Consider the following 14983-nt stretch of genomic DNA (forward strand, 5'->3'; position numbering starts at 1 on the left):
CACGGGTTGGGTTATGCATTATGTATCACTTATCATATATGGACTTTTGTTTATGCAACCACCCACTTTTTTTCTGTATCCCCATATCTTATTTTCTGAAATGACAAATTGTAAAAAAAAAAAAAAAAAATAGAAGTACACATACAATTTTACATTGCATAAATACAATGATTCTTCCCCCCAGTAAAATCTACTTTGTGTATGAACAAATTGAGCTAGAACAGTAGAGAGAAAAAAAAGTGTATGATTAACTAAGCACAAGTGTAGAAACTGTGGGCAGCGTCATTAGTGATGGTGGTGTAACTGGTATTTTTGGAGCACAGCCATCTGATGTAAAACATCTAGTTCAGGGGTAGGCAACCTTCGGCACTCCAGATGTTGTGGACTACATGCCCTAATACGCTTATACCCATAACGCTTGCAAAGCATCATGGGAGGTGTAGTCCAAAACATCTGCCGTGCCGAAGGCTGCCTATGCCTGATCTAGTAGATAAGAGACAAGGGTTTATTAAAACAGGTTATAACGCAGAGTAACAAAAACAGACAAGAGTGTCAAAAAAAAAAAACTCAGTAGCTTGACCTTTGGTTAGTCCCCGCTTAGGTCTCAAAATGTTTTTGCTCACTTGTGCCATTACAAAGTGAACCAGTCCATTTGCATATCAGATTGATCCTGCCAGAAGGGAAGTTCAAAAAAGCATGACATGTTGCCACCAAGGATAGTAATAAGACAATAACAAAAAAACAAAAAAACAAAAAACACTTTAGTATAAAAGCAATACTTTATTATACATTTTTCCGTAACAAACATTAAAAATCCGAGCTTAATTTTGACCAGTTGAGCCGAACCCACCAGCGCCACGCTCCGTGTCATCTAAAACCTAGGAAAAGAAAGAGTTTATTAAAACTAATGCAGATGCACTACCACTTCCCTCAGAGCTCTCAATGTAGCAATTAAGTCCCAGTTGAACAAATTTTAACTTGGCAACATGGAACAGAAAATGCTTTATTATAAACACAAATTGAGTAGACTACGTGCCTAGGAGAACAATTTCCCACCTGCCAATGGGAAGCCTATATCCTGCGGCACTATAATCACTATATTGAGATTCAATGGTTATGTTACTGTGCTCCTTTAAGTATCCAGACAATGCATTAACCCAATGTATGCTTAATATTCTTGCAGTGACTTACGTTGACCTCATCAAGATCAGGATATACAATCCTCTCACATATTAACTGAGCCACTCTGTCCCCTTTTTTCACTGGAGGAAAAGAAAAACAAAGAACGTTATGAAGATACAAGGAGGGGTCAAGATATTATAGTCAGGGTTAGGTATAGAGATAACAGTAATTGTCACAGGAGGGTTGCCTTATGAGGCTGGCTGTATTAATTTTTATGCTAAAGAGGTGCCTCTTGTAAACAGGTTTATCTTTGTTCTGTATGTTTAGTGACTAAATCAGGATAGGGCCAGATGAAGTTCTTACATGCTTAAATTACACATTCATTAAGCAGTCATTTCTATTTGACATGCATCTTGCTTACACACATAAATGTCACTTAATACTTACCTACAAAAGGTTCTTTACCAAAGTTAAATAATACAACCCCAACATTTCCTCTGTAGTCCTCATCCACCACACCAGCTAGTAGAGGAGAAAAAAAACTATTAGGCTTAAAATTCATACAGTGACTTAAGAATAGGGCACAAAAAAAAAAAAAAAAAACATAAGTTAGCTTGTCAAGCCATCAGATTGTACAGGCACAAACCCAAGTAAATGGCTACTGTACAGGACTGTCTTTTATAGGGACAGAGATGCCCATTAAGTCAGAAAGGGTCTCAAAGAATTAAATTGAGATATTCCATAGAGTTGAATAATTCTAGCCTCAACTTATGATTAGAAAAGCTTTTCAAATAATGTAATAAAAATATACTTTTACATGCATTTTTTGCTTCATAAAAAGAAACATTGAGGCAACTGTAATTCAAAAGCTTTAGCTTCACCATGCATGCTGATTTGATTGCGGTTAAAAAAAAAAATATATATATATTTTTTTTTAAATTAGTCAAGTGATGCATGTCCCTTTAAGAAACATTGACTAGACCTTTTCACATGACTTATTTAGCAAAGACAAATATAATGCAATACATACAACTAGGTTGTATAGTCCCATGGTTCACAAGTCCAGTGCAGGTTATTAATAGTATGCAACTACATTGCCTCCACACCATTTCTGTTACACATTTTAAATAACATCAAATGTAAAAACTAGTGGAAAAAGGAGATATACAACTCCAAAAAGTCAGACCCTTACCTCCAACATCAATGAAATACTTAGCAGCCAAACCTGATCGGGGAGCTGAAGAGCAAAGAAACAAAGATTATTTTCAGGTATTACCAAGAATAGCAAAGATATTTTAAACAAATAACTCCAGATGTCAATGTGCGGCATGCCACTTTCAGGTATGCGGAATTTATATTGCCTGATGCCCAGGACATGCAGTTCCAGGCATCAGGCAGCAAGTTTTTTTTTTTATTCTTTTAGCCCAGCTTTAGGAAAGCGGCAAGACTGCCTTGGGGGAGTTGGTGCCAGGCAGAGACTCTCTGGCAGGCGTACCGAGAAACAGTGACTGGGGCCAGTTGCAGCTTGCAGGGAGGTGTGAGAAGCTGCAGCAGCCAACAACTTCTCACAATGCACAGGACTAATGGCTGCACAGATTGGCCACCAACACTATAAAGGGCAGAGAGCATGGGACAGGGTGCACATACAGATCAGATGTTGCTAAGCTGTGCTGTGAGTGGGTCAGAGAATGTGTAGTTTGCATGGGTCATGTGTCTACATGCGGGCCAATGTGATCACGACCACATACAGCCACCAAACAGCAAACAGTCAGATTACACCCAGCAAGCACACTATCAAAGAAAATTAGGAGACTATGGGACAGCAGAGAGAGGGTAATTTACACGACTCCTTTTCCAAAATAAAATCATATGGCAAAACGGAGGCAAAAATAGCCATGTAGTGCATGTAGCAAAGTAAGAGCATTTTTCCACGTTCGCTATTGTTCCCTACATTTCTTCCTTTTAAAAATTGTGTTAAAGTTCAGGAAATCGTTCTGTCAATGTCCATGGTTATTGGGAGTGGCCCCAATCTTAATTGAAATTATTGTGTAATGACAAGTACCGGTAGATGTTTTCTTAAATTAAATTTACAAACCCATGCACTTTAGGTAAATAAAGAATAATCTTTATGGAATAAGTGACTTTGTTGTGTATTTGTGATTTTCCCAGCCCAGAATGCAATTCTCAATAATAAAGTATTTAACCAGGAAAGGTACATTCAGATTACTCTAGTTTTCAAATACATCCTGGGGATGTTACCTTAGAACCCTTTCAGTATATTAGACAGATTTTTGCAATCTTGGTACTTGAACTAATTTATTTAAATGTGCAATAAAATATAATGGGGATAGGGGGTGGCAGAGAGCATACAATAAGCTACCATTAAAAGGAATAATCACAGAGCAAAGCCACCTTACCTACTCTTCCATAACAACCAGTGGGAACACATATTTGGATATCAGTTTTCACCACAGCTTTGTCCATGGCAGGTATTAAATAATCATATGCACTGTATGAAAAAAAAAAAAAAAAAAAAAAGATTATAATATATTTTGTTCTGCACAGAACCAAAGAAAGTAACAAAGACAACTCTGGCCCATCAGGTTCAGCTTTTCACCTATGGAGAAAGTGCCTTATGGATAGGCATCTGCTTGACAACCTTGCTTGGAATCTAGAAGCCAGCTTTAAAATAAATAAAGAATAGGGGGCCAAAGCTTTTTATTCAATGACAAAAATAAAATTCTTAAAGGGACACTATTGTCACCACGATCAATATAGATTAACCCCTTAAGGACACATGACATGTGTGACATGTCATGATTCCCTTTTATTCCAGAAGTTTGGTCCTTAAGGGGTTAATGTAGTGGTTTTGGTGTCTACAGCCTGTCCAGTCAGAGAAAAGGCAGTATTTACATTACTAGTGACACCTCTAGTGGCAGTCACTCAGACTGTCACTAGAGGTGCTTCCTGTGTCAGTGCTGCAGTAACTACATTCAGCATCTTCACGCACTGCATGGAGACGCTGCACTTCCCCAAAAAGATGCATGAATTCAAGGTATCTATGATGAGATGCTGTTTGGTGCAGCATTTTGCAGCCAATCATATGGCAAAACATTGGATTGGCTGATATTAAGCTTAATAATCTCAGCCATAGAGGCATGGCCAGTCGATGGGAGACCAGCACAGCGTGGGAAAGGGGTGAGTAAAAAGCACTTCCCTTGCGAATGGAAGGGTCTGGTCACCTAAACACCATGACAAACACTTTGTTTGGGATTGTGCAGGCAGGCGCTATATTATTCCAGACCCAGCCTCAATAAGAGGCGAAGGAGCACAGCATAGCTTCCTCGCTGCCAGCCTACCATCACACAGCCAGCTGGCAACCTGCATGAACACCCAGTTTGCCACCCGCCTGCACATTCCCCAAGCTTGCCGCCCACCTCGGATGTAATCTCAGTCCAATTATCTCACATACAGTAGAGAAGCTATAATAAGCCACAGAACCACAATAAATGTTTAGGAGATTCTGTCTATATAAAATACTAATTTTTCCAATGACAGTGTCCCTTTAAGTGAAAAACTGGCAACTGAAGCTTTGTCCTTAATCGGTTAAAGAATAACTCGACAAAGTGTCAAATATTAGCTGGTGCAGAGTAGTCTGCAGCAGGTATGGACAAGGGAATTTTCAAAGCATAAATCAAAAATCGTATTATAGAATGAAGAGAATGGAAGAAGTTATAAAGTACAAGATATTAACCCTACTAGCTCAGGAGCCAGGGGGCATTTCCCTCCAAAACACTTTAGCAATGTTGACCTTTACAGAGATTAAAAAACAAAACGAAACCTGCTAGGTCAGTCAAAAAAAATACAAACAAGCCATTTTTCTGTAGACAAGTTTATAAAAAGTTACAATTAAAAGAAAACATTGTTTTCGAAAGTATTTTAGGAAACGGCTAAGATTTCCCTCCAACATTTGTGTAAAGTTTAACATTTCCACTTGTGTTAGCCAGTCACACACACAAAAAAAACACACACCAGGGTAGGTTACCTGGGTGTCGGTACCTACCTGTACAGGTCATAGCCGGCGGCCTTGGCGGAGCCCCTGGTGGGGGTGAAGGCATGGTCTGACAGCTTGGCGAAGCGCAGTTTGGGGGGTCCCCTCTGTCCCAGGGCAGGGTCATCCTCTTTGGGGCGTTTGACAGGAGAGACAGAGAGCGTGGTGACCGGCATGGTGGGAGATTAAAAACACTGTGAGAGACTGACCGAGACCCGGCCCCTCACCGCTCCCGCCAATTTAAACTTCCCGCAAAAAAACTACTAAACTAAATATGGCCAGCCCCCCACCGCCGGGGATAACCCCTTCACTGCCGGGCTGGGGCTGCATGACAGAGCTTAATGCTGGGTGCCTAACCCATCGACTGGGAATAGCTCTCCTCCTGCTAGGGACTACGTTTCCCAGGAGGCTCTGCGTCCTCAAGATAACACAGGTCACAGCGGCCCACCGGGACATGAAGGGTTAATCGCTAACCTAGTTATAGTTATTATAATAATAGTTACCTAATGATATGGCATGGTGTTTACAGCTAAATATAAAGCTGTAATATAATAACAGTAGATAGTTTACAGCTAAATATATAATAATATATAATAATGGTAGATATGCCATGTTTTGCACAGGCGGCAGCCATGTTTGCGTGGCCTGGAGTTTGTGCACTACAATTCCCGTCATGCTCGGACATTCGAACGGCCGCCTGAGCATCATGGGAGTCGTAGTTCAGGGTGGTCTGCTCAGTAAGCGCTCGGTCTCCCTGTGTTGCTGTTAGTAGCTAGATACAGATTACCTGTCCGGCTGTAGCCCCTGGTTGATGCCAAGGGCCGAGGGGCTCGGTGGGGGGTGATGGAGAGTACTTTGCGGCAGCAGAGCCGAGACCGGGTAACAGCAGAGAAGCACAGAGCGGCAGCCATAGTCAGACAGGGAGAATACAGGAATAGAGCTCTGTCACTGCTGTGCTGCCCTCACTATTTATACTGACAGACACACTGCCATTACACCATGCTGGTGGCAATCCCTGCACACCATTCTGACACCTACACACTAACCAAGTCTCCCTTGGCAGGAAGGACAGTCCCTCTATCCTAATGCCATTGCTTTTTTTTTTAGGAGCTCCATGTTGTTGTCTCAGGGTATAACAGAGCACCACAGCAGTGAAACTGTAATGTGTCTTTAATGGATTACTCCTGGCACCAGCACCATACCCACTGCAGTCACTTGAAGTGGTCATGGTGCCTGGAGAGAGAGAGAGAGTGTGTGTGTGTGTGTTGTTTCACTATGAAAATCTGCACATAAGTATAACCCCTGTGCTGCTGGAGAGGTAACTCCTGTCTCTAAATGTATAGGGGTCCCCTACACTCCCAGTCGTCATAAAAAAATGACCTTTTTATTTACTTTTTTCCAATCTCCTCCCCTTGCTGACTTGGTTGTTGCAGCAGTACACACTTCTTCATGACAGCTACTGGAGGCAGTGGTGTATTTTGGTTTGGTGCTGCCCTAGGCATGACTAATCTGACACACACTCATTCATTGACAGACACACACATGCACACTGACAGACACACACTGACAGACACTTATTGAAAGACACACACTGATAGTCAAACACAGACTCAATGACAAACATACTTTCGCTGATTTGACAGACACTCAGAAACACTCACACTGACAGACACACTCATACACACACTCACAGACACACTCAGACACTCATATGCACACATATACTCACAGACACACACACATACACTCAGTCACACACACATAGAAACATAGAATGTGACGGCAGATAAGAACCATTCGGCCCATCTAGTCTGCCCAGTTTTCTAAATACTTTCATTGGTCCCTGGCCTTATCTTATAGTTAGGATAGCCTTATGCCTATGCCACGCATGCTTAAACTCCTTTACTGTGTTAACCTCTACCACTTCAGCTGGAAGGCTATTCCATGCATCCACTACCCTCTCAGTAAAGTAATACTTCCTGATATTATTTTTAAACCTTTGTCCCTCTAATTGTCACACACTCACAGACACACACAGACACACTCATACACTCACAGAAACACACACTCACTAATTATTAATATTATTGAAATTCTATTTTTTTCACCCAGCCTTCCTACCTGTCGTTGGGGGTCCAGTGGGGCGGCTGTATTAACATCCGAGGCAGCGAGGGAGCTGTGATCTCCCTGCTCTGCTCCCTCGCGCCTCACGGTCCGTCTACTGAAGCCAGGAGCAGGAATATGACATAATATTCCATCTCCTGCGGCATCAGCAAACGGCGCGCGAGGGAAAAGAGCAGGGAGATGACAGCTCCCTCGCCGCCTATGATTCTCACACAGCCGTACACCGGGGGGGGGGGGTCCATTAGGGTGGCCAGCAGGCCTGCCCTGGGACCCCCACGACAGGGAGAGCACCAGGGACGCCCAAGTGGGTGTTTGGGGGCGGCATTTGTTGCTGCCCCCTTGTTAGTACCGTCCAAGGCAAATGCCTAGTTTGCCTTTGGGTAAATATGCCACTGACTGAAGGTGTGTTTAAACCTGCAATGTAAACCTGCATTCCTAACACTATACTGTAGTGTCCCTGGCCTTAGATAGATTCCGGCCCTTACCTTTCACCGCCTATGCTTGATAACAGAGATGCAGTAGCGCAATACTCAATGCTGTCTTTGCTCCTCTTGCAAAGCATTTCCTATGTGAGAGGCTAGTAGTGAGCAAATTGGAAGTCTCTTCCGGTCCAGCATCACACACAGTTCCTGAAGGAGCTGGGAGTGTTTTACTCTCTGTATAACTGTTCCTGCGCACTGCTATCAAGTACAAGAGGCTGACTGGACTACAGGGTACACTGGCCAAGGCTCCTGGTACTCTCCCCATTTGCCCACTTGAGCTCCAAAAAAAAGCACTTTATAAGTGCTGAAAACAAGAGCATGTAGGCAGGGGCTTATCCTTGCAAATGGAGAATCCATCCCTGTGGCTAATATCAATTGTGTGCAAATTTGTATGCACAGACGATCATTCATTTGCAGAGAGCAATCAGTTGATGCTCTAAGCCAGGCTTCCCCAAACTCCGGCCCTCCAGATGTTGCTGAACTACAACTCCCATGATCAGGGCCGGCCTTAGTTTGCCTATGTTTGTGTGTGTGTGTGTGACTGTCTGCGCGTGTGTGTGACTGTCTGCGCGTGTGTGTGTGACTGTCTGCGTGTGTGTGTGTGTGACTGTCTGCGTGTGTGTGTGACTGTCTGCCAGTGTGTGTGTGTGTGACTGTGTGTGTGTGGCTGTCTGACAGTGTGTGTTTGACTGTTTGTCTGTGTGTGTGTGTGGCTGTCTGACAGTGTGTGTTTGGCTGTCTGCCTGTGTGTGTGTGTGTGTCTGTCTGCCTGTGTGTGTGTGTGTTTGTGTGTGACTGCCTATGTGTGACTGTCTGGGCAGACTAGATGGGCCGAATGGTTCTTATCTGCCGTCACATTCTATGTCTGTGTGTGTGTTTGTGTGTGGCTGTCTGTGTATGACTGCCTGAGTGTGTTTGTGTGTGTGTGTGTGTGTGTATGGCTGTCTGCCTGCCTGTGTGTGTGTGTGTGACAGGGTGTGTGGGAAGGGGTAAGGAGTGGGGGATGGGGGGGGGGGGGGCGCTGTGAAGATTTTTTGCACAGGGCGCCCAAATGCCTAAGGCCAGCCCTGCCCATGATTCTATGAATGAAATAGACAGGCTGAGAATCATGGGAGTTGTAGTTCACCAATATCTGGAGGGCTGGAGTTTGGGGAAGCCTGTTTTAAACTAATCAATGAGCAGTAGGATCGGAAACCTGGTTTCTGCAGCTGTACATAATCTGGATGTTATAATTCTGCTGAATATGAGGCACAGCAGGACCCCGGTAACAGAGCAAATTGTTTTAAAACTGTTTGCCTCATTGCCAGTGAACGACACCAGGGTACGTCTACCATCATAACTGTTACGGTTACCCTTAGGCTTGCTGAGAGCTGGACCGCTTAGTCGTCCGGATTCCTAGTTGCTGAAGAGGAGAGAGCGGCTTTCCTTAATATTCCATAAGAGTCCTGTAAGTGTAGAACAATCCCACTAGCTATAGCATAGCTAGGATACCTTTCTGCCCAACAAAACGAGTCGAGGCTGCGATTTGAGGGTCAAGTAAGAACTGAGGACTGGGCTGACCAGCCTGCTTTTTATTGTGGTTACATACAAAAAGGATACTCCCAGGGGGAGGCATAAAATCACCAATCACATATTGGATACCTCCCACACATCTCCTCCCCTCAGATAAACAGTTAACATAATTATGCAGTACATATTTTTAACCAAGTTCTGGATGTACCCCAAAACCAGGGAGTACCCCTTTAAATCCTACACCGCTGTACAGATCTTGTTCAGGGGAGCAACATATCCGAAAACCAACCCGTTCGGATGAATGGTTCGAGAGTTATGGGTTTTCAAAGTTTTGACCGACCGCACAGACTTCCTGGCCGAAAATGGTTCCACACGTTTAGGCCTTGCGGTCGGTCTCCGTTCGTACGGTGCAACTCCACGAACCCATTGCCATCCATAGGTATCCTGGGGGTCGCTGTACTCCCCCTGCGAAGGGTAATCGTCCTACCGAACGGTGAGCCGCTCGGTAGGTCCAGCACGAAGTTATACTATCCTGGAGGTCTCAGCGGTGTTCGCCTGGGTGCGTCTCCGTTTTTAGTTCCAGACGATTGCTGGCAAACACCGCTGGTCGTACGTAAGATGGCCGCGAACACGTGCAAAGTCCTGAAATGGCGGCCACCTATACGTTTACACAAAGGATTCGTGCTGAACCATACCAACGACTGCAAATAAGTCAGACAAGTGAAAATAACATTTAAGGGCACATAGTTCAATAAGGTTTTTGTAACAGTGCTCCCTTTTTGTGGAACACTCTGGCAGACACCGTCTGACCCCTTTTCGGGGCAGACTAAGGCTGTCCAGACCGCTGGTTATGCTGGGCTGAGGTCCGTTTGTCTGGACAACCCGTCCGCGTTGCCATTCTGTTTCCCGGGTCGGTAGGTAATGGTAAAATTGAAGGGTTGCAATGATAAACTCCAACGTAATAACCTGCCGTTATCTCCAGAGACCCGGTTTAGCCACACCAACGGGTTATGGTCGGTGACCAGAGTGAACTCTTGTCCATATAAATAGGGAGTCAATTTCTTTAATGCCCACACCAAGGCCAAACACTCCTTTTCGACCGCTGCATAGCTGACTTCGCGGGGTAGGAGCTTCCGGCTGATGTAGGCAACTGGATGCTCCCCTCCATCTTCACCTACTTGGCTGAGGACGGCTCCCAGCCCGAACATGGAAGCGTCTGTATGGACGATAAAACGTTTATTAAGAGCTGGAGCCGCCAAGACAGGAGCATTAACCAAAGCGTTTTTGAGGGCCTGGAAAGCCTTTTCACAGTGGGGAGACCACAGGACCTGTCGAGGTAAGTTTTTCTTGGTCAAGTCAGTCAGGGGTTTGGCAAGTGTGCTGTAGTCGGGTACAAATCGTCTGTAGTACCCTGCCGTGCCCAGAAAGGCCAGAACCTGGGTTTTAGTGATGGGGGTGGGCCAATTGGCAACAGCTTCTATCTTGGCTGGCTCTGGTCGCTGTTTTCCGCACCCCACCCGGTGACCCAGGTACTGTACCTCGGCCATCCCAAAGTGACATTTTTCTGGTTTCAGAGTCAGGCCAGCAGCCCGGATCTGATCCAGAACCATTCCTACATGAGCTAAGTGGTCCTCCCAGGACTCACTGTGAATCGCTATGTCGTCCAGGTATGCACAGGCAAAACTCTGGAAGCCATCCAGGAGCCTATCCACCAAGCGCTGGAATGTAGCTGGGGCATTCTTCATCCCAAACGGCATTACCTTAAACTGGTATAAGCCAAATGGGGTGACGAATGCCGACTTGGGGATAGCCTCCGGGGCCAGGGGAATCTGCCAGTAACCCTTGCAGAGGTCGATAGTGGTCAGGTAATTTCCCCTGGCTATACGATCGAGTAGCTCGTCTACCCTGGGCATCGGGTACACGTCCGTCACTGTTTTTTCATTGAGCCTCCGGTAATCTACACAGAACCGGGTCGTCCCATCTTTCTTGGGTACCAGGAAAACCGGGGAGGCCCAGGGACTATCGGAGGGCTCAATCACCCCGAGTTGGAGCATCTCATCTATCTCCTGCTTCATTCCTGTTCTAACTGCCTCGGGGATGCGATACGGGGGCTGGCGTAAGGGTGTTTGCCCGGGGGTGTCGACCTGGTGGGTAGTTAGGGTAGTGTACCCTGGCTTCTGGGAGAAGGTGAGGTGTTTGGCCTGGAGGAGTGTATTGAGCTGCTCCCTTTCAGTGGGGTTAAGTCGGTCTCCTATCTGAACCTGGGATACTATCCCTGTGGGGGGACTTTTTTCTAATAGGTCGGGGATGGGTAGACTGTCGGGGTCTTCCTGGGGAGGACAACATACGGCTGTCACGTTCTCGGGTCGCTCCAAGTATTCTTTGAGCATGTTTACATGGAACGTCCTCCTAAGGTTGTTGTCGTGGCAACTGGCTATGACATAAGTTGTGTCGCCCCGTTTCTCTACAATCTGGTAGGGGCCCTGCCATGATGCTTGCAATTTGTCTGTCTTTACCGGCTTAAGTACCAACACCTTTTGTCCTATGGTAAAGATTCTCCTTCGGGCCCCCCGATCGTACCATACCTTCTGTCTTCTCTGGGCCGACTGGAGGTTAGCCTGCACGGATCTGGCTAGCTGCTCCATTCGGTCTCTGAGTTCCAGCACGTATGGCACAATGGGGACACCGTCAGTTTCTGTCTCTCCCTCCCAGTGCTCCCGGATCAGGTTTAGGGGGCCCCGTACCTTTCTTCCGTAGAGCAACTCAAAGGGAGAGAACCCTGTCGTTTCCTGGGGCACCTCTCGATAGGCAAACAGGAGGTGCGGCAGGAAGCGTTCCCAATCTCGGTATTCTTGAGTGAACGTTTTGAGCATTTGTTTGAGGGTTCCGTTGAACCTCTCACAAAGTCCGTTCGTCTGGGGATGGTAGGGGGAGCTCAGAAGGGATTTAATTTTGCAGACCTGCCAGAGTTGTTGGGTCAATTCGGCTGTGAATTGGGTGCCTCGGTCAGACAGGATTTCCTTTGGAAATCCTACCCGGGAGAACACTTGTACCAGTGCATTCGCTACCGTATCCGCTTGGATGTTGGACAGGGCGACAGCCTCGGGGTACCTGGTAGCGTAGTCCACTACGGTAAGGATGTAGCGCTTACCGGAGGGACTAGGGGTGGCCAGTGGTCCTACTAGGTCAATAGCAACCCTGCTAAAGGGTTCCTCTACGATGGGCATATTGACTAGATGGGCTTTAGGGTGATCGCCTCGCCTTCCTACTCGTTGACACACATCGCAAGTATTACAATAAGTCCTAACATCAGCGTGTACTCCTGGCCAAAAGAATGTGTGGGTAATGCGGTGTAGCGTACGGGTCACAGCTAGATGACCTGCCAAGGGGATGTCGTGTCCTATCTTGAGGATTTCTCGACGGTATTTGTGGGGTACTACCAGCTGTCGCCTACGTTGTCCCTTTTTCTCCGTCAAGCGGTATAGTTTGCCTTTTTCCCATAGAAAAGTTTCGTTATCTGCCCCGCTCCCCCCGGTCTCTGCTCGTTCCCGGTATTTTTGTAAAGTCGGATCATTCCTAGACTCGGTCTCGAAAGTATCTGGGGTGTCCCAGGGTATGGGGCCTAACATGTCAGGAACAGTCGGGGTCGGTCTTACCTGGGTCTCCCGCACTGGTGAGGGTTCTCGGTCCGTCCGGGCTTGTGCTCGGGTAGTCACTGGGTTCGCCTCGTTGTTGTACGCTGGAGCATAGGCAGAAGTCATGGGGCCCAAATCGTTGCCCAGTAGTACTTCCGCAGGTAAATTATCCATTATGCCCACGTTCACAGCCCCCTTTCCCGCTCCCCAATCAAGGTGTACTTTAGCGGTCGGAATTTTGTACACATCCCCCCCCGCCACTCTAACGGCCACGGTCTGCCCTGACCGCTTGTGTTCTGGCACCAAATGACTCTGCACCAGTGTGATGGTAGCCCCTGTGTCCCTCAACCCCTCGGTAGATCGCCCTTCGAGCCATACCTTCTGCCGATGGTGCTGGCGGTTATCTGAAGCAGCATATACAGGGTCTGCCTCGTGAAGCGGCCCCAAATATTCCTCCATCGAGGCCTCTTGGTTAACACAGAGGGCGCGGGCAGAACGGTATGGCCCCGAGGGGTAATTGTAATTCCTGGGTGTCTGGTGCGTGTTAAGAGGGCAGTTAGCCATGAAATGTCCTGGTTGCTTGCATCGGTGGCAAGTTGGTCTGGGACGATCAGAGTTGTTATTGGGTGGCCCTGAGTGTCGGGTGGGCCCTGCGGGTACCGGGGCTCGGAACTCCGTACGAGGAGGTGCACGGTAAACCTCTCTGGGCTCAACCCGTGCTGGAGCCCGGTAGCTCGTTGGCTCGTGAAGACGTGAGTCATAATGTTCATCCGCTAATTTGGCTGCTTCTTCTAGGGTGGAAGGTCGCCTGTCTCGCAGCCACTCCTTCCCCTGCTGTTCCATGCCATTATAAAAATGTTCTAATAGAAACAATTGTAAAATTTCCTCACCAGTCACAGCTTTACTCCCGCTCATCCAGTGATTTGCCGCTCTCCGCATTCGGTGCGCCCATTCCATATGGGTATCGTTAGGCTTCTTTTTCGTGCCTCGAAACTGCCGGCGATACGTGTCTGGAGTTACAGCGTACCGTCTTAGCAGTGTCTCTTTAACTCGCTCATACTGTGTCACTTCCTCAGTACCCAAGGTACGAAAAGCTTCCAGGGCTCGCCCGGATAGTTTCCCAGACAGGATCGTGGGCCACTCTCTGATGGGAATCTGGTGCAGGGCGCATTGCCTTTCGAAGTCCGCCAAGTATTCATCAATTCCTGTCTCGCTCTCTAGAAAGGATCTAAATGCCGCAAAGGGTATCTTGGGCTTCCCAGCGTTTTCGACAGGAACGATTACCTGCGGGGCTTCAGCATTGCGTTGTGCGTTTACTAGGTCAAGTGCGTGGGCTCGGGCCTTTCGTATATCCTCGTCTGCCTCCGCCATCAACTGCTGTACTAGTTCTATAGGTGGGTTTGGCCCGTATAGGGAGAGCCTCTCCCGAACAATCCTTGCCTTTTCATCACCATTCGTGGTTGGTGCTTCCGCCATTGTGAAGCTTTGATCCAGTTCGGTCAGTTCTGCGATCAGTTCTCTCCTTGGCCGGTTGCTGGCGTACCCTCCTCTGCTTTCCAGTAAATCTTTTAGGGTGGTACGCTTCAATTTTGTGTAGGTGCTCTCCATCCGTTCCGTACCTCTCCTAGGAAATCCAGGATAATCCCACCGCTGCCACCAAATGTTACGGTTACCCTTAGGCTTGCTGAGAGCTGGACCGCTTAGTCGTCCGGATTCCTAGTTGCTGAAGAGGAGAGAGCGGCTTTCCTTAATATTCCATAAGAGTCCTGTAAGTGTAGAACAATCCCACTAGCTATAGCATAGCTAGGATACCTTTCTGCCCAACAAAACGAGTCGAGGCTGCGATTTGAGGGTCAAGTAAGAACTGAGGACTGGGCTGACCAGCCTGCTTTTTATTGTGGTTACATACAAAAAGGATACTCCCAGGGGGAGGCATAAAATCACCAATCACATATTGGATACCTCCCACACATCTCCTCCCCTCAGATAAACAGTTAACATAATTATGCAGTACATATTTTTAACCAAGTTCTGGATGTACCCCAAAACCAGGGGGT

At 46.8% G+C, this 14983-nt stretch overlaps 1 protein-coding gene across 2 annotated transcripts; it reads right to left on the minus strand.

Annotated features, from left to right (window-relative positions):
* Positions 1 to 760: 760 nt before the first annotated feature.
* On the minus strand, positions 761 to 6122 carry DUT (deoxyuridine triphosphatase). 2 transcript variants are annotated; one of them, XM_063445687.1, is made up of 7 exons: positions 5961 to 6122; positions 5186 to 5303; positions 3540 to 3631; positions 2315 to 2359; positions 1570 to 1644; positions 1192 to 1262; positions 761 to 878 (listed from the first exon to the last, which is right to left on the minus strand). In XM_063445687.1, the coding sequence occupies exons 1-7, from the start codon at positions 6082 to 6084 to the stop codon at positions 822 to 824; spliced, it is 582 nt and encodes a 193-aa protein (XP_063301757.1). In that variant the 5' UTR covers positions 6085 to 6122; the 3' UTR covers positions 761 to 821. The 2 variants fall into 2 exon arrangements, with proteins under 2 accessions (XP_063301757.1, XP_063301758.1); XM_063445688.1 differs by lacking the exon at positions 5961 to 6122 and having other exon boundaries at positions 5186 to 5434.
* Between the last annotated feature and the right edge of the window lie 8861 nt (positions 6123 to 14983).

Source organism: Pelobates fuscus, chromosome 3 (genome assembly GCF_036172605.1).
Source record: "Pelobates fuscus isolate aPelFus1 chromosome 3, aPelFus1.pri, whole genome shotgun sequence".
In the NCBI taxonomy this organism is placed as follows: Eukaryota; Metazoa; Chordata; class Amphibia; order Anura; family Pelobatidae; genus Pelobates; species Pelobates fuscus.

Bases quoted from the DNA above. Each gene is read 5' to 3' on its own strand.
- DUT (XM_063445687.1), bottom strand. From the start codon at position 6,084: ATGGCTGCCGCTCTGTGCTTCTCTGCTGTTACCCGGTCTCGGCTCTGC. The intron at 1,645-2,314 runs GTAAGGGTCTGA...CTCCTCTACTAG, and splicing joins GTATTTCATTGATGTTGGAG to CTGGTGTGGTGGATGAGGAC. The intron at 1,263-1,569 runs GTAAGTATTAAG...CTTTTCCTCCAG, and splicing joins TGGTAAAGAACCTTTTGTAG to TGAAAAAAGGGGACAGAGTG.